Here is a 19906-nt window from a genome sequence, read left to right on the forward strand (position 1 = left end):
CCAATGAATGTCGAGCTTTAACTAGAAACTAAGCGCTTATTGGATGTCGCAAGTCGCAACTGACTGCTTGCAACAGCCAATGAGCGCCTAATATCTAGTTGAAGCTCGACAGTCATTGGCTGTAGCAAGTCGCAACTGGCTGCTTGCGATTAATGTGGAATGGGCTTTACGTTTGGCTGATGCTAGTCAAAAGTCAAATATCGGTCGCACGAAAAAGGTCGCCGTGGCCGCTTTCAGGTTCCTCTCTGAATTAAATAGTAATCAAGTATATCGAGTTTAATAATTAATAGTACACTTGACAAATTCTACTCTATCCTAGCGAAATTTTTCTCAGAATTCGTAAAATTTTGTTAAAAATTACAAAATAAGAAATCTTAGAAATTCTAGGTTATCAGAATTCATATGAAGAATTTTAAAAAAGCCGCAAACTTTTCAAACATAGTTCTAATTCGTATTAAAAACAAAATAGAGAAATTTTGTAAAATGTTGCAGCGATCTACCGTCTTTGAGAGTTGCATAATCGAAATCCGGCGGGACCTGACGTGGCCGCCATGACACTCGGCGACGGTGACGGCAACCAGGCAACGGCGCGCGACTCGCGAGCTGCCGGCGGAGAGACGTGGCAGCGTCGCGTTGACCGCAGCGGCGGCGGCGCACCAGCGGCAGTGGGACGGACTGGTTGACAGACAGCTTCGCGTTCTTCCGCTACGGTGATGTGTCGTCGTTCACCGCTGTGCAACCGTGCCGTCGCGCCGTGCCGTGCCAGCTCGCCGATTAATACGGAAACGGAGTACGGTCGCGCGTCAGCGGCGACAACAACGACAACGACGACGACGACGACGACGACAACAACAACGACGACCGGCGTCGACGGCGACGACGACGACGGCGGCGCGTGTCGCGATTAATAAACGGGCAGTGTGTGGTGCTGTGGGGGAAGGGACGATGACGGCCGCGGGGATAATTTGGGTGGCGACTTGAGGGCAGAAATGTTGAAATTCGGCAGCAAGAGCGACGTGACGGTGGTGCATCGCGCCACTATTCGACTGTTCGACGACAACGAAATCATCTACTGTGACTTTCAGGTAAGACTGTAAGAGCCGCCACTCTCGGCTCCGCTTTGCTCTGCTCTGCTCCGGATATTCACGCGCGCGAGCGCGACTTTTAGACTCTCCGCGGATTATTCTTCTCCCTTATTCGCCTGCGCGCTGAACGAGAACCGAGAGCTGTTTATCATTTTAGCCCCGTGCACTTGAGGTTTTTTCACCCTCCAGCCCGACCCGCGCCAGGACACTCGCGCCAGGCATGGATGGCACTTACCGAAACGGGGACGACGCGAGAGGATTCTAACGATTGTCGCAACGTGCGTGGTTTCGTCGTCGAATCGCGATTGCGATTCTCCAGGGTTTCAACAGACTCCAGGGTTTCGTTAACGGTTCCATGCAAACTGTTCCACTTCTCGCGCATTCTTTGTTAATTACGGATTTCTCAATTTAAAGTTTCTTCAGTGACTTCAAGAGGGATCGTCATCTATTATTATTATCTTTCGCATCTTTAGTGCCGTGTATTTCTTGTATAATTGGGTTTTTGCATTAGAATTCCATTAATCCTGCGACGCTACTCCTCAGTAAATTTTCATCCAAGTGCTGATTCAAGTTTAATGCAGTTTGTTTTATTAAAATTTTGAAAAAGCTCAGCACGGTATTTGATGACAATTTTTTTACATTAAAATAGTGTCAGTTTAGTTATCTTGAATTTCTACGCGGAAAAAAAAGATTAGTTGCAGTTAGTTGCAGCAGCAAGATTCTGTACATAGTAGCTAAATTTCAGTTGTGGTTTGATAGCTAAAATTTTGCTACCACACATCGATTTTAGCAAATTTTTTTTCTTTGTGTGGAAACAAAGTGTAAAAAACTGTTAAAAGTGTTAAAAAATTTCTTTATATAGCTGAATTTTCATCTAGAGTTATATATTAATGTAAGATAAATGGGAGTAGTACATGTATATTTTTTTCACGTAATTCAAAAATTATCGGTGCCTTGATATTTTTCTGCACAGAAAAAAATGTAATATAGCCAATAACATATGTGATTGCGGGCTGCCAACTACATAAAATACTCAATACAATAATATTTGCTATTAATACAAGTATAATGTTGATACTGCAATAGCATATATTATTGTATTGAGTATATCTGTAATTGGCAGCCCGCAATAACATATTTTATTGAATATATTACTTTTTTTTTTAGTGTGAAACAAGAAATGTTAAAATATTGTTAAAAATGCGACAAGTGAGATATTTCTTCCAAATACCGTGTCTATAAAACGGCAAGGTGTTCGGCATGACGAAAACTTGACGTCCATTAATAAAATGTTAATGTGAATTCATTGTATTGTTATATAATCGATAGTATCTTCTTGTATTTCGTCGTATATAGCTTTGGATTAATAGCTTCTAGTAATAATGGTGACGGCATTAAGAAGCTGTTTTGTATATCATATTCTTTTTGTTTAATATTTAAAACGCGAAAGAAGAGCCAGAAGGGGAAAGAGGGAATGGAAATATGATAAACGCGTAATCCTCCTTCTCCGATGATGTCACGATGATTACCGCATCGTTTGGCAATTCGAAGTTAGAAAAATATGACGAAATACGCAAGAAATGTGGAAGATTTCGCGAAACGTGAAAGAAAATAAAAGACCTCGAGCACATCATCTCTATCGAAACATTCAAGAGTATCTCGATACTTTCCGATGCGAATTTTGTCGCTATGACTTGCACTATCTCTGTTTTTTATGGATCTGTAAATGTATTCTGTATTTTTACGTTCAGGGTACGTATTACAAAATTATTCGACATGGATTTCGAATCGAGATTATATATTCAATTATTCCCCCAAATTTTTGTTATACTTCCTAAAGCAAATGAAATAATTCCGACCGGAATCTATTGTGGAACTCGAGCATTATTTCACTTCTCCTAGGTCCTAGAAAATACAAAATGGAAATCGAGGAAATATAATAATTCAACAATTCCGATCGGAGTCCATTTCAAGCGATACCAAAGACATAACCCGATCATGACGGCGGCATTTGTCGAAAGAATACGCGCTTTTTCCATTATCGATTACAACGTTCATTTTGAGACACATCCGAGCGCGATTATGCTTCGCTCCACGTGTCGCTCGTCCCTCTGAATGGAAATTGAGCACCGCTGGACGAACCGTGACTCCGTATCGTGTCCGTGGATCGCTTTGACGTTCAGTCGCAGCGACGGCACCCGCGGCTTGGATCGATTCCAGAAAACCGCCTGTATGCACGCGGTCTACCCTGTCAAAAACGCTCTCGAGGAGTCTCGCCTGCCCTACTGCTACTCGCTTGACTCGGTTTCCGCGCACGAGGCGAGGAACGTCGAGTGTACCCTAAGCACGTAGAGTGAGAGAATGAGCCCCTTTAATTGAATTTTTCACATGCTAATTAAATTTGCGAAGCGTCTCGCATTGTTCTCGCCCGAGATAGATTTCTGAAATAATTTGTAATTCCACCGAGCGATTCTCTATTGATCTCGTTACGTGTTTCGACGAGCAGTCGCTATATCCCAAGTCTACGCGGTTTGTGCGGCTATACGCGAGCAGTTGAGGAATATTTCCCGATAAATTAATATCATTCCAAACATTTCCCGCGCGTTACTTGTACGTTGTGTAACATTCATTTACCCTCTTCTCCCGCTCTCATCGAAAACCGCGGAATTAACGCGTACCGAATTTCGTCGAAATCCCTAAAGGGATCGGGACCTCGGAAAGGCCAGGTACCATATTACGGACTCCTCCACCGCCCCCCTGTGCTCGCGTGAATATTCTCTTCTGGGACTATCGCGAGTCATCCCCGGGATATCCGGAAATAGAGTCGCCTGTCGATCCGTTGATGTCGATCGGTTCGTTTCTCTTTATTAGGCACGCGCCGGTGATGTGCCGTTTGCGGGCGCAGAAAACATACAGGGGATGGTTTCAATGACACGTTATATGACGCGGACATTACGACGGGATAATTGGCAAGCGGCCATATCGGAACGAAAGGGTGGGAAGCCATCGGTTCGGATTTAAGCGCCGAACGATTGGGAGGAGAGGGTCGCATGGCTCTCCTGCATGCGCACATTAAAAGCCAATAAATCGAGCTTTTGTTGACCATTGAGCAAGCTATAAAAATATGCAGTGGTAGCGGCTTTGCACAATAATTGTGCAAAGCCGCTACCACTGTGTATTTTTTAACATTATGCATATTTCCGCCGATTTGTGTTTTTCAAGATTTTGTCAACGGCGAGGAGTAGAGGCGAGAAGGACGGGGGATAATTCAAACATTTGCGCACTGTTATAAACATTTTTATTCGATTACTCTTTAAAAAGATTGTTTTTTATCCTTTCTATGATTTATATTTTCTATGTACTTTATATGGAATTTGGCCATAAAGATGGAAATACCCGCATGATGCAGTAAATTCAACGAGAAATACACGATCTCCGTGTAATATAAAGTATATACTTCCGCGCGATACTTGCAGCTCGCCAAAAATAAAGTTGAAAACATTTGATTAAGTATCTGTCGCGGGATACTTACATTTCTTCTTGTACTTTTTAAAATTTCGCATATTTATCTCTCATTTCCATTTCATAAGTGTGAGACGAGGTATCTCCAGGTAGAGTCGCTGCGCGCGCTGTCCCGTAAGTTTAATGAAAAATGGGATAAACTTGCTATTTTGCGGGGAATTTAAAATTTTACCTTTATTGAAAGCGTGGATGAGAGGGGGGAGGGGTCTTTGCGCCATTCAATGGCAGTCGCATAATTTGATTTTTCGGCTGAATTCTAGGCCATCGTGTTTTATTTGTTCTCGCTGCATTAATGCGGTCCATTTGGCACGCTGATATAGCCGGCGGGCGACATTATTTCGTGCCTAAAAGTGTCTTTAAAAACTTGACTGACATTATGCACGCTCGCCTCGTCGCGTTCGATCTCGCCCTCGAAATAAAGAGTCGATAATAATCCTTAACCTTCTTCGGACCGCAACAATATGATCCGTGCCAAAGTAAACGTCGGCATGTATCATAAAGGAGGCGGGGAATTGTCTCGGGGCAACCGCGAGATGAAAGTTTTTGGAATTAGCGGGACGATTTTGAGAGAGTTCCGCATATATTTTGGTTTATTTGGAAATGCAATTTTGCGAGCTTCAATATGTCGCGTACATAAACGACTTGTCTTACATATACTTCAGTGAAAAGTTCCGTCTTGAAAAATTGAGGTTGCACACGTGATCACAGCGAAGAATAAAAAATACAAGAAATATATCGACGACAAATTGGCAAAACAAATATTTCATTGGCGGGATGCAGTAATGGCGGAACACGAGATTCCATTTAAATTAATTTATCTTTTAAATTTCACTCGCCACGAGACATTACAAATCTTTTGCTCACAATATTATACAATATTATACAATAATATTCGGTTTCGTACAGGATGAACATTCCTCATACGCATGACAACAATCCTGTTTATACCACGCGATTCATCTTATTTGGACAGTCGAAGGAATAGTTCCACAAAGTCGATCTCGCGGTCGGGATTACACTTGCAAGTGCGAAGTTCAACAGATCTCTCTTTTCGCAAACAATAATGTCTATAAGAACCGCCGTGTCTGGAGGTGCAGGGTCACCAGGCTACGCGAATCAATGATAGCCGTTCTATAGCCGTTCTCTTACTACTCCCTACCGACGTGGCGGAGGCACTTAAATTATTACAGATAAATGTAAATTCCACGACAATAATGTCATGCAATTGTTGATCGAATTTGCACTTTGCAGAAACTCGTGACTTATTTCTAAAGGCTTTTACAGCTAGGTTTACTGTTCCTCCTACGAAGATGAATTTTACTTATATTGAATGGCGCGAATGACCTAAACAAAAATAATTCAATTGAAAGAGAAATAAGATTAACGCGATCTGATTTACGACGAGTAATTAGAAAACTAATCTTTAAGGAAATTGAATGAGTATTAAGCGAGATTGAGAGCCAAATGTTGCGAGATAACGTTATAGACTTGATTTATGTAGCAAAGACAGCTTTAGGTATGAATTTATTCATACGTGCACTATTCGCTTTTGCCATATTTATGTGATAGGCAGTACAAAAAGGTAAGTTTGAAGAGTTACGTAGTTCAAATTAGCTTTACAAAGAATTTAAAGTGTGCCTCTCGTTCTCACGACCAAGCTTAAAGTTACGCTCCACGTGCAGCAGAAATTGCACATTGAAACTTGAATTTTATATGCGTGCGTCTCGAGGATGCTCAAGAAAACGTTTATTCATGTTATTCGCGTGTACGTACGTATCTTTTATTTATCGTTCTCCCTCCATCTTTTGGACTAGATCGGAATCATGCCGATTTCTATAAGAATTGATAAGAGTTTCCTGCTTTTTTGCGAAAGCTCAAAGTTGTCAACGAATCAACGGTCATGCACATTTTTACAGCACATTAAATGACATACATATATTAGATCAGAGTATAATTAAATAATATGGAAGCAGACTTAAATATCGATATCTCCGATATTGACTATCTCGGTCCTCGACACTGCTTATATTTCCGGCCAATGTATGCAAATCCTTTGATTAAATTAGATTTGTATAGTTCATTTGTATGCGCGCATTCAGCGGCATTCTATATTGCATAATTACGTACCGCGCTCGTTTATTATTCATAGCTTTAATTTACCATTTAATTACTCATATTGTTTTTCCTTAAATATCCAGTTAATATTTAGATAACGAGATCGGAAGATCTTTTCTCATCGCAATGCGAAGTACCGCCAACTAGTACTTCACGTCAAGAGCTCTCTTCTCTGATACCTCTTTACCTCAAGAGCCTATATTAATAACTTAATGCGGTAACTGGAATTTAATATTACAAATTAAAGTGCTCTGTTCTCTATCTCTTTAATATTTTTATCAATATAATAACATAGAGAATTGATAAAACTAAAGGTTAAAAATCAGTCGAGAACTCACGAGGACCACGGCGCGCCGTGTTGAAATCTGATGGCTGACTCATTCGATCTTGAACTACTGCATGCGCGCGTGGCAGAGACCGATTTCTACTTTATGCTAGGAATTTGGTTCAGAGCAGCCATAAGATGTGCGTTCTCCTTAGAAGAATGATAATATGTACATACATTGTATCGCTTTAGTCAAGTTTAACTTTTTAGCGCCGATATTTGCCGTGTTCTGTTTCTATTTCTCTTCAGTAAATTCATCTAAAAAATATGACGCTGGAATTTTTATTTTTCTTTCTCCAAAAGGACGCGTTTATACAATCGTGTTTATATATCTTAACTTTTCAAAAAATAAAATCGAGGAAATAAGAAATATATATTTTTTAATGAAAAATATGGAAAAGAAACGACTATGAACGTAATACAAATGACAGCGAACTTAATACGAATTACTTAGTTATTAGAGCTCTTAAATGTGAAAAAATTTAAAACTGTTGACATAAAGGATAATTTAAAAATGACATTATCTTAAAAGAAAAAAAACTAAGAAAATACAACAATGGAAAAATTCATTCTCTTTTCGCAAAATTTCCGAGAATTATTCCAAGCCAAGAACGCTATATATACAGTTCTTTATTATTCAGCTCTTTTAAATAGCGAGCAAATAAAACAGAATGACTTACATATAACATTTCTAAAAATCTTAAAATTCTCGAAGTATCAAACTTTTACTGACAAAACGCTTTAGTAATTTAAAAATTATATTTTAAGATAGTAACAATTTTATAAAATTATTATTAATGTAATTCCTATTACTATACAAAAATCTTCTTTATATTTCATGATATCTCACCATAATGCATTTCACGCTCAAAATTTGCCACCTGTATCACTTTTCCACGGTAATCTCCGCAGCGATCCCATTTAATGCTCATTTCGTGCCATCATTCTGAATTCGAGTTGCGCGTGCAAGCACTACCGGCGACTTGCCGTCTTCGTTGCCGTCAATCTTGGGCGGGTAAATAACTCGCGGAGGGCGCTACCGGACCTCCCTCCTATTAATATACAATAATGCTAACACGTCGAGTCCCTTGTAATACATTCTCGGTAGACGTCAGGGACTTCCGTGAGAAAACCTTTGTGCCACAGGACATGCTCGATTGTCGCGCGTGGCCGGCCCTTGACACACACACACACACGTGAGGTCCGCTAAAAACTCGACGTGTGTGCAGGGGGATGACGTGACCCCCGGCATCTCCGTCTTCATGAAAAACTTTCGTTTTGCCTATTCTCCTGCCTCGTGTTTCGGGCTATTTTATGACTTGTAGTAAGACCGTAGTAGCCCAACTTCTCGTGAATGTTACCCTGAAATATTTAATTTGATTCTCCATACAATCGAGAGTTATTTCGGGACGTGACATTTTGCGTCTCCGCGGGAATAGTTCATTCAATAGTGCAGGCTCGCAGAGAAATTTACATTTGCAAAAATATACAGCGTGGCATACTACCGTATTTCGCGTTGTGCTGCACGCGTGCCGTCGCTCCATATCGCGGCGCAAAGTATCCCATTTGAAATCCCAATGCGTATATAAAGCGGACGAACGTAAAAAGAAAAAAGGAAAAAAACCTGTGAAAGTGACTGTAAGAAAAATGCGTTATGCTAATAACTATACGTGTTAACGATTAATAATGACTTTGTGTTAAAGTGGTCGAGACACTTGTCCTCAGTGTTTCTCCGAATATATATCTCACATAACAATAGAATTTGTATACTGAATCTAACCAGAACACAAATTTCCCTTATTTAATATAAGAAATACATATTCCAGAAATTATTCAAATTAATTATTTTAACGCCTAACCATATACGCGTGTAAGTCTTTTACACTCAATAAGTCTGTTATAAAAGTAGTTTTTCTTTTGAAATAGCACTTCTTTAGGATGCAATGTGTTTGCATTTTAAGATGCAAATAATACTATTACATAAACTCTCATATAAATGTTACGTAAGAATAAGCAAATAATATTTTTTTCTGTATTTTCCTCGTTAGTTTTTTTTATCCGTAACCTTGCATCGGCTGATATTTAGCTCGTGATTACAGAGATATTATGCTTAATAATTGCAGCAATTTCCAATCACAGTTTTCGTTACAAAGATCACGACCAAGTCGTTTCTTACATAATTTATATTATATATGTGTCGTTATGCTGATTATATTTCTTTTGTAATATAGCAGCATGATACCGTCGTATTTATGTTTATATATTACATGCATTTTTCAACTTGCTATCAATCGTATAATGTCGGCTTGAATAAAGCGTTGATAAATTTTATTTGTGTGTGTATGTGTGTGTGTTGTATGTATATATATCATATATATCATATATTACTTGTATGTAAATTTTATATATATATATTTTTTTTAATTTTTAAGGTAACACTTATATTTGATTTGGAAATTATGAAAAATTAAATATAATTTAAAGGATATATATGTTCGAAAAGACATTAAAAATAAAAACAACATATAAAATTAAAGGTTCTGGGAAGCATTCGTGTGACTCGGTTGCGAAAGCTATCACGTTAAAGCACGTGTCCCATGCTTCCGTAAGATAGGGAAGTAGTATGTCGCAAAGGCGTCGAGATCCTTGATTTATAGCTCACACTTTCGTAACATTGTCGCAGCTGTAAGGTGTTTTATTTATTTAAAAAAAGTTATGGAAAAAACATTATTTATTTGCCATAGATTGTGATAAGGACAGAGTTGAAATTAGTATTGCTCGCGTAATGTGCATGCATAATGCACTTTGAATATATGTATAATTTTAACATGTGAGAATCGTACGGATATAAAACGCGTACAGCGTTTCAGATACTCAGATATGAAAACGGAAGATTTCGTTGCCGGATCTCAGTTGTCTTTTATCGGACTTCCGGTATTTCACGCGCTGTACGCGTTATGTCATTTTTTCTCTGTCTAGGAATTGCGATAGAAAGAAGTGCCGTTGAGTTGCATTTGCATGACGGTTAGAAAAAAAACAAGGTGAAACCTGTTTTTATTCAATTTTTTCTTTTTAGGGAATTTTTGCTTCAGAAACACGGAAGCCACTTGTGGAAAAATTTATTTACACCTTTTGCGTTTCCATGCGACGTGTTAAAATTATATGATATCTCTAGATTACATAATCTTGCCGTCAATATTGATATTGGAAATCGTTATTTATAAAGAGAGAGAGAGAGAGAGAGAGAGAGAGAGAGAGAGAGAGAGAGAGAGAGAGAGAGAGAGAGAGAGAGAGAAGAAAAAAGTCTTAAAGAATTATTGTATGAGATTTCTTATATAAATGTAAGGCTAAAATGTAAAAGGCCTCCACCAGCAATATGCCATTCCTTTTTTTTTGTTGCACCCTCTCTACGTTCAATGGCTTTCTTTCCCTTATGAAAAATAAAGCGGAGGAAATAAAGTGAAGCATTCACGACCTGATTGTATCTGATGATGGTTTTCTTTCTCTGTTGCAGCCACAAGACAAAGGACGACACATTCTCGAATATGTGTGTAAGCAGCTCAACATTTTGGAGATGGACTACTTCGGGCTTCGCTACGTCGATAAAGAAAGGGAAAGGGTAAGTGTACATTTTTAAAATTGAATACTTAAGGAAACCTGGCTCTCGAGACGTCACACTTCCGATTTTGTTACACATCCTGTTGCTTGTCGCATCTTTACGAGCGAGTCAAAGTCGGACACACTTGCGACACGAAGTATTCGTATAATTGCAGCTTACGGTTTTTAAAAAGATGTTACTCTAGAAAATGACGGTGAACGCGTTTGCGGAAGACAGAGAGAGATCTTTGTCACGCAATTATAAATTCGCTCTACCAACACCTGGAACGGCATGGCGTGCGCCGTGCACTCCATCGTAATCGTTATTCTTAGGTCATCGATGTAATTCCGGAGGACTTAAAAATAGGCGTGCCTTGAAATACCAACTACGATTCACCGTGGTATACTATTGTACTTTGCTCACGAACACGCGTTAACGGCGAAATTATTTATTCCGCTCCTTTCCTTACCCGTAACATTTCAAATTAAAGTTTACGCCGTCGAATTTTTATCTCCAAAAAGACACGGAATTTATTATTAGATCAGGTAAATGAAATCTTTGATGCATTTGCAATCAAACGTGTGTTGTCTACACATTTCATTTCAACAAGATGAAGGGGCGAAAAAAGTCAGTTTGTCGATCTCGAAATAATAATAATTGTGTCGTTTCGTACGATTGATGCGTTTCAACGCATCGATCGCCGTGATTCCAGAGGATATAAATCTAATTTACCTCATACACGTTTGAACGTCGCGAAGACCTGCAAACGCGTTAGAAATATGGATGTATTTAAATATGCGACGATTTTTGCAATACGTATTGGCGAAATTTATTTTTACATAATGAAATTAATAATGATCGAAATTAGAGGAAAAGAGAGAGTAATAGATACGGAAATTTGCGTGAAAATTGTACACGTTTTGCATACATTCTATCGTTTTAACGAAAGTCACATCTTATTTACAGTAAGTTATGTTGTTATTAAGTCGTAATTTAGTTCAGCAAAATTCCAGAATTTTTTCACGTTTTTGTTCGCACGGGCATTCTTGAAAAACCAGTCTTGAAACGCACGTGCACTTTCACTTACTCGAATGGGTGGTACGAGTACGCTGGGAAAAGCCATTGATCTTAATTTTGATTGCCTAAGGTTTAATCCAGAACAAAAATAATGTCAGTTTTAACACAAATCCGCGAGAGATTAAAATATTACCTCTTACGAAATAGAAAAACAGTTATTTCTCATTCTTTCCGTCGTATTTAAATTGATATTTAACAAAGATGTATTTTAATTCTCTTCCATAAGAAATTATCTTCTTACTGAGAGCGAACCACACAATAGTCGTTAAAGTACACAAAATAAACGGCGAGTACGCTCGAAACCCTACATTATTTTAGCGGAAGTATTTTTACTCTTTGTTTTTTACTCTGCGAAAAATGCGTAACCTTTTGTGATTCCAGTATAAAACAGCATCCCGCCAAGTTCTAGCCTTTTTCAGTTGAGGTCCGGTGAAATCAATATTGTCCGTCCGGACATCCGCAAACGTTTCCATCGTCTTCTTTAAAAATTAACGCGCCGCACCCTAACCTCAGGCATCGCTCCCACTATTCTCTCGGCTCGCAATTGAATTTATGTCGCGGCTCCGACGGCGGACTTTTTAATGAAAATTGTAAAATAATCCTTCATCGCATTTTGCGCAGTGCGACAATTTCTAGGAAATTTGCACTTATACTCAATAAGCGACAATGAACCCCGAAAGAGATACGTGTGTTACCTACAAATCCTCCGAGGATGATAAATTGTATCGTACGTTATATCGATTGTTACTGACCCGCGCGGCGTCTTGTCGAGAGGCTTTATTTTTTTTCTTTTTTTTTTTTTAATGGTGGCTACTGTAACGAGGGGCTTAAAGAGATATACGGTGGACTGTAGAGCTATTCGCTTCGCATTATTTTCTCGAGCGGATCCACCGAGCAGTTTCGAGTGGGCGATTTGGAATTGCTCGCTGCAACTGATCCTTGATCCGATATATTATAGATTCTTAAAACTCATCGCGTAAATCTCCGGCGTAGTATATAACAACAGCACTTTGTAGTGGCAGCAATTCGTGAACGATACATGTTCGCGTTCGCGTACAGTTCACGTACTTGCGTTAACGCGCGTCTAATGTAATGGTCACTTTAATATCTTCACCGATGTGCTCGCTGAAATGGTATTAAAACAGACGCGCAACTTCCGTCGGCGTAATTTTCCAACGGTAAATATCTCGTACGAGCGAGCGTGGGTTGTTACGAATGAATCATTAGAGGCTCTTACGACAAAAATGTTATGACGAGCTTCGTGCTTCGTATTTTTGTTTCTCATTTTCCGCGGGGTAGTTACGCGCGAATCGGATAGCGTATACGCTACCTTGGACAAGTAACACACAGGAAACCAGATATACCATTCGAAGTATCTTAAATTTATGTTATAAACACGGCACTTATAAGCGTTAAAATACTTGTTCAACTGTAACAGTTGGTATGGACTGGTAATAAATAAATAATAAGAATTTCTAATAATAATGACAGTAATTCTCACGTAACTTACACCTATGTATATTTCAGTTAAATATATAAATATTTGAATTACAGTTCAAGCATTTTATGTATTTAAGTTAAATGCATAAATACGTGAACTGAAGAGATTTGATCAAGTTAAAAAATTTGACCAGATTAACATTTTTTTTTTCAATGTAGCATGTTTATGTAATATGTATTATATATTTGATTTTTTTTGCAGCATTGGCTGGACCTAGCGAAAACGGCGATGAAGCAGGTGAAAGGTTAGTACCATTCGGAATTTGACAAACGTTACCTCTCGTTTATATACGTACAGCGATCTTTAAATAAAAACTGGACCTATCGTCACCGTTATCTTTCGATAAGCAAGTTTTGAAAAAAAACGTTTCTCTCTATTCCGTTTCGAGGAAACGCGTACTGAACATTCTCCCGCCCTCGGATTGCAGCAATCATCTCATTCGCGGTTACGCGACGCGATTAGTAGCGACGCAACGGACGTGGCTGTAATCCGGAACACACAAATAGAAGGGGGCAAACGTCTTATTACGTTCCGGAGCAATCCCGCTTTGACGCAGAAATTCTATATTGCTGTAAAGGCGTTATAGTCGATCGGCCACAATGACGTTGCAGCGCAGAGAACGCAGGAACAGCTGTGACCGAAGCAGGGTCGATCGTCGTCGAGGCACAACTTTTCCCTCCCGCCCCCGATTACGTCGCGTCGGGTCGATGTCACATGAAAGTTTCAAGCAGTCGCGACCCGCTGGCCTATTCTCGTAAACTTGAACGGACTTCGGAGCAGACGCCTGTCCAAAAGCGTTGGAATACATATATATATTTTTTTATCTCTTCTCCGCCCCGAAAATTCCGCCCGACGAAACGACATAATCCGCTCGACAGAGAGATTGGATGTCGCGGGAACGGAAGAAAGAAAATAATCTTGCGCTCATCGAGGATACGACAGGAATCACGGAGATTCTTCCCTTGCAATGTTTTAATTAGATTTGAATAGCTAATTTTAGGCTAAAAAAGATATTCGTGAATCGCGAATAAACGTCTTCGTTGTGTACCGGTTGAGCTCGTAGGTAATAATGTTAATGACGATATATTTACGTCATAAACGCATTTCTATTTTTTACAAAGCGCGCGACACGAAGTCAAAACCGATTAAACGTTATCTGGCCCGATTTGCTCGATATTCATACGTTTTGCGAAAGGTCAACGTTACAAAGACGGTTTTTCAAAGCGAGTATCTTATATCTATCGAAGGCAATGAGCCATAATGATACCGTATCGAATGGGATCACGACCTCGCATTACGGAGGCGGCGACTTTATGTTATCATCGAGTGTAGAGCCGGATTTGCATCGGCGATGCATTTGTAATGTGTATATATATATATAGAGTATTTGCGCCAGCTGTTCCTCTCATTTGTAAAAAAAATAAATATCCTCGCGACTCCTGCGCGATGCGAGTATCCTGCCACAGGATACGCAAGTACGACAGGATAATCATCGTGAATTCGTGCGAAATGAGAACTTACAAATGTTGCATTTTCACATGCGAAGCCATTATTCCGCTAATGTCTCGTCGCCGTTTGCGCTTCCCGTTTCCATCTTCGTTTAAGTGTTTTTATACGCGTAGAATACTAGCAAATGCTATTTCCTTTGATATCGCGTGTATCGATCGTCGTTCCTGGAAGAGAGAAGAGATCGATATACACATATCGCTCTGTCGTAAAACTAGTTATGGAAAATGCTGTCGAATTATTTCAAAATTCATCTTACTAAATTATAGTTACATAATTGCGATCGATCACGTCGTTACGTAATAAATATACAATGATATATATATATATATAACAGGGAAAGTTTAATGGATACGACGACAGGCAATACTTACACTGTCATATACAACTTGTGATTATACTACCTATTATTGAATACTTATACTATTAATGTACTTGTATGCTATGCGCGCGCGCACGTAGTACACATTCTCTCACACTCACTCGTAATGAGTTTGCACGAAGGAGATTAAATTTACATTTGTATAATTAATTCGATGAATTTGCGACCGAGGATATACCACATATAGAGGAGAATTATTGTATGCGTATTACTTAAATTATTTTTTATTAACTTTCCATACCTATTTGTATCCAAGTAAGTGTTAGACATTGTAGCTTGATGTTTCAGATTATATATTATTATCAGATGTATAAATTAATAAAAAATGAGTATTAGTTGTACCTGATCTTTTAAGTTTTTTGTTATCACATACAAAGCAAGATGTAATTTGTTAAAAAATTTTACTCTATTACTCATTCTTCTCATTTATTTCATATTTTTGTCTATTACTTATATTAAGTAAAAATATAAAATATTAATGATGTTTAGGCAACCGGCATGCATTCAACAACTCTTCCCTATAATGTAATAGCTATTCGTGTACGCGTGATAAGTTTGTGTGGAGAGAATAAATAAGGATTTAACTTGTGTTAAATTCATCGAATTTGCAACCAAGATTATACAAGATCAAGCGCGTGGAATTACATTAAGAAGTTAACCACATGTTAAATCGCAAGTCGTGGCGTTTTTCTTGCACAACAAAAGTACAACACAGTGGTTGTAGGCGAAGACGCTAGTCCGCCGAAACATATCCGATCTTTTGCTGTCACTATGTTCCAGATATGCACGAGATTGTGCTGTGCTTTCGCGTGAAATTCTACCCGCCCGATCCTCTGCGGTTAAAGGAGGAGATCACCAGGTATCAAGTGTACCAGCAGCTCAAAAGGGACCTGCTTTACGGACGTTTGTGTTGTACCTCCGGCGAGGCAGCGCTTCTGGTGGCTTGCATCGTGCAAAGTAAGTTTGCCCTAGGTCATCCTTCGCTGATTTTCCATCTTCGAATTTTACATCGCAATCATGTCTTAACGAAAGAAATGACAACGAAGCACGAAATCTCAAAAAAATGCTTAGATCTTAAGCTTTACGTTTATAATGCGTCTTTGTAAACGAAAAAGACTATTGAATTTGCTCCCTCCATATATCCGTTTATCCTTTTTTATTTGCAAGAAATAAATTTTCTCTAAATTAAAGATTTTTTAATAAATATTTCTGATTAATAAAGAATCTAATTAAATAATTATAAGTTGGCGGATGGTTAAATGATTAGTATGACGCGGTTAATATTATGATGATAAATATGATTTTGTATTATCTAATATTGGTTCATTTCGTGAGCAATGAACAGTGCATAGCATTTGCAGCACACATAATTCCTGTAGTTTCAGCTTCTCTGCGCTTCATGTGCCCGTTCGGTCAATTTATTCCTTTATCTCGACTTCGGGAAATCCCATAATTCAGGATTTCCTTTCCAGTGGCCTATCACGGTCATCGTGTATCTACCCCTGTTCGTTGATCGCCGCCCGATCAATCGTGTAACACCATTCCCAATGAAATATACGGTCGTGTGGTTTTACGTTTATTTTCTTTGAAGTTTATTCAAAAAAAGATCTTTGCTAATGCCTCGAATCTGTCAGCGTCTCTCGTAAAACGCGATAAAGTCTATTACGAAGTAGAAGCAGTTGAATAATGGGCTGTTCAAATACAGGGGATTAATCAATTTCGCTATTAGACTGGTTAGTGTCGGAGTCGGGTATTCAGTTTTAATGAAATTGTAATCGATGGTACTTTTAATACACATCTGTATATGCCGTTAAATTTAGTTCCGCGTGATTTAGCGATGTAACTATTTACGGAATCTCAGACCGATCGAAATCAATCTGGAAAATAAGGTCCGGAGAGTTGGTGTTCTTTCTTACATAAGGACATACCTTCTTATATAAAGATTCCACCTTTTGTTTGTCTTGCGATCTCGTTATCGGGAAGTACGTATAACCATCCGGTCCAATCAATGACCCGCCACTTTCTACCGTAGCCGATCGTGACTCTTTGTATTAAAACTTCGGTCGTCGACCATCAACTCTTAGACCGTTCACCTTTTAGCGAACCGTAGCTGTAACTGCAAAAACTATTTGCTCTCGGATAGATCTTTTTGCTGACCTTGGCGATAGCTGTTCTTATGTTCCTCGTAGCGGAACGCGATCGGCATGCGATTTCCCCGATTTGCTAAAGTAAGCCGTTTTTCATGTAGATTCCACGTACGTTTTTCGCGTGATAAATGGCTTTCTTTACACAGACTTTTCTCATCAATTCGGGAAGGAACTGCCGTGGATTAGTTTGATATTTCGAGAGATTTGTTTGCTTTCCCTGTTATTTGTCTTTGACATCCGGTTCAAGCAGCGCTCATTTCTCCATCGTGAACGATTTATGTCCAGTCGTCCGCGCCCTGTTGCGATGTGAGTAATATACTCGCGATGAATGCCGGTCACTTTTCTAGATAACCGTCATGCGATCATCATCTCAGAGCGTACTCGATAATTATTCTCGTCGAGCATCTCTTTTTTGATGCAAGGGTTTTTCAAAAAGGTAACATTTTTACATTGTACACGGAAAGTTTTTTATCAAAGTATCTAAGAATTTAGTTTGACGCTAATCTGAAAATAATTTTGTCGAATCATTAAAATAAATGTAAAATGAAAACAAAAAGTTTTGATATTCCAACAACAAACTCTCTCGCTCGAACATTCTACAAAATTATTTTCAGAACTGTTACTCGGTTAAATTTTAATAGCAACTGTGTTCTTTCCATAGTACTATAGTTTTCCGGTATTTTCCTATCGAGATAAATAAAATGAATAAATTCTGCGTGTGTATTTATGTATGGAATAAGGAATGAGAAGAAACTCACGATTGATATTTACGAGACCGCTTTTCTTTCTCGAATTCTCAGGTGAATTGGGGGATTACGATCCCGAGATCCAGGAAGGGAACTATATTTCCGAGCACAAATTACTGAAGACCCAGACGCCGACGATCGAGGAGAAGGCAATGGAGTTACATCAGACTCAGTTGAAAGGGTTCACGCCGGAACAGGCGGAAAACTACTTCCTTAGGATAGCCTCGCAATTGGATACATACGCGGTCGATCCACATCCGGTCAAGGTAATTTTCGTTATCCTTGTAGCAACGAGTGAGTAATGCCAAATGAATTTCAAATCAGAAACTCATTCTTTGATGCGCTTTTAACCTGCTTGCGAACATTAACGATATCACTAACAGAACCTGGAGAAACTTGGTATTTGAACTTGTATCGAACAAAAGTCTCGAGGGAACCGGTCTCAATGTTGTCTCAATCGTAGCCGTGAAGTAATCGTGACCAACAACAATGTGGACGACAACATTGTCGTGGAACAAACTTGAACGTTGCTAACGGAGTTGATAGCGTGACCAACTCGAGTGAACTCTCATGGTCGTTTCCTTTCGTGATGCTAATGACGCCCTTCTTTATTTCCGGCAATATGTTTCAATCGGTTAGCGACGTGCCGTTGTCCTTTGACGAAATTTCGTACCGATAATCGTTGCTTCTTACGCGACTCTTTACGAGTAGCGTTCGTTTGAAAATTCAAGATTGACCGATTTATTGGCGTAACGGAATGCGATCGCGCTTCCGATGACCCACTTTTCTCAATGATAGATTCGAGTTTTTAATTATTTGTTTTGCAATTACTTGGACTATTATTAGAAGGATTAAAAAAAAAGCTTTCACTCGATAGCTTCATTAGAATGCAGCAAAAGTGCATCGTTTATTTCATCCTTATCAAAAATGCAGATCGCAATCCGGGCGCAAGAATAATGAGGCTTCGCTGCGAGTTTCGAGATCGATGAACGTGGATTAATAAATTTAAGGCAGCGGCCGAGTGTTGCCGTATAGGTAACGCGGATAAAAGTCGTATATCTCGTCTATGTCGATAAGAGTTTATAACCGGTTTATCTTCCTCGCAAGAGAACGATCGCGCTTTGTGTGTTCGTTTCATAAATCGGCGACCCTTTTTTTACTTCGCCACGATATCCGTGATACTTCGCCGTTTTGGAACGTTCAAGTATATACCTGGATCTATAATTACATTTATTATTTGTGATAACTAAATATTCTCAATGTTACAGTATTATTTTTGTATGTTTGTTGTTTAAAACACGAGTTTCGCGATTCGAGCATTACAAAATTCAATATAAATATTATCAATGTAAGCTAACCGCGTACATTACATTGAAGTACCAGATACGGATTTCCATTTGTTCGTGCATCATTGAGCTCGTATTTAATTTGCAATAATTTCGATTCGCGCGGACTATATTTTTCATTGGACGGTTCCGCAAGGTTGGAAACGTTCTCGAAGATAACCGATTCTAGCTGCCATTGACATCTCCTCCAATATCGCAGAATATGAAGCAGCGTTCGTCGATATTCAAACGAGGAGCAAACCCTTCCGCGGGATTTCCTCAAGAGCGTATCTCCATTATACCTCGCCGACAACGGATTGAGGATTCGTTCGTAACATCTTTATCCGATTGTTACCACGATACGTATCAACTCGCGTACCTAAAGTAGCCTCTCAACTTGTACGAATCGAGTAGTGAACGTTTTAGAGTTGCAAGTTATCGGTAGGGAGTATCCACGTATTATACACTTAAAAAAAAAATGATTTGTTGTAACAAATAATTTAATTGAAATACATATATCTAAAAACAAAATTATTCAATGATTATAAACAATTTTTTTTGTTAACATAAATTTCAC

General features: G+C 38.9%; 1 protein-coding gene across 3 annotated transcripts in view; it reads left to right on the forward strand.

The window, feature by feature from the left end:
• The first annotated feature begins 642 nt into the window (after nt 1-642).
• LOC105838416 (FERM domain-containing protein 5) overlaps nt 643-19906 on the forward strand; it is a 33255-nt gene continuing 13991 nt past the window's right edge. Inside the window, exons 1-5 of one of the 3 annotated variants that reach the window (XM_012683962.3) lie at nt 643-1085; nt 10562-10666; nt 13425-13467; nt 15892-16068; nt 18059-18270. In XM_012683962.3, coding sequence (XP_012539416.1) covers nt 990-1085; nt 10562-10666; nt 13425-13467; nt 15892-16068; nt 18059-18270 — 633 coding nt within the window. In that variant the 5' untranslated portion in view covers nt 643-989. The remainder of the gene's footprint in view (nt 1086-10561; nt 10667-13424; nt 13468-15891; nt 16069-18058; nt 18271-19906) is intronic. The other 2 variants (XM_012683961.3, XM_012683963.3) reach the window with 2 other exon arrangements.

Source organism: Monomorium pharaonis, chromosome 4 (assembly GCF_013373865.1).
Source record: "Monomorium pharaonis isolate MP-MQ-018 chromosome 4, ASM1337386v2, whole genome shotgun sequence".
NCBI lineage: Eukaryota > Metazoa > Arthropoda > Insecta > Hymenoptera > Formicidae > Monomorium > Monomorium pharaonis.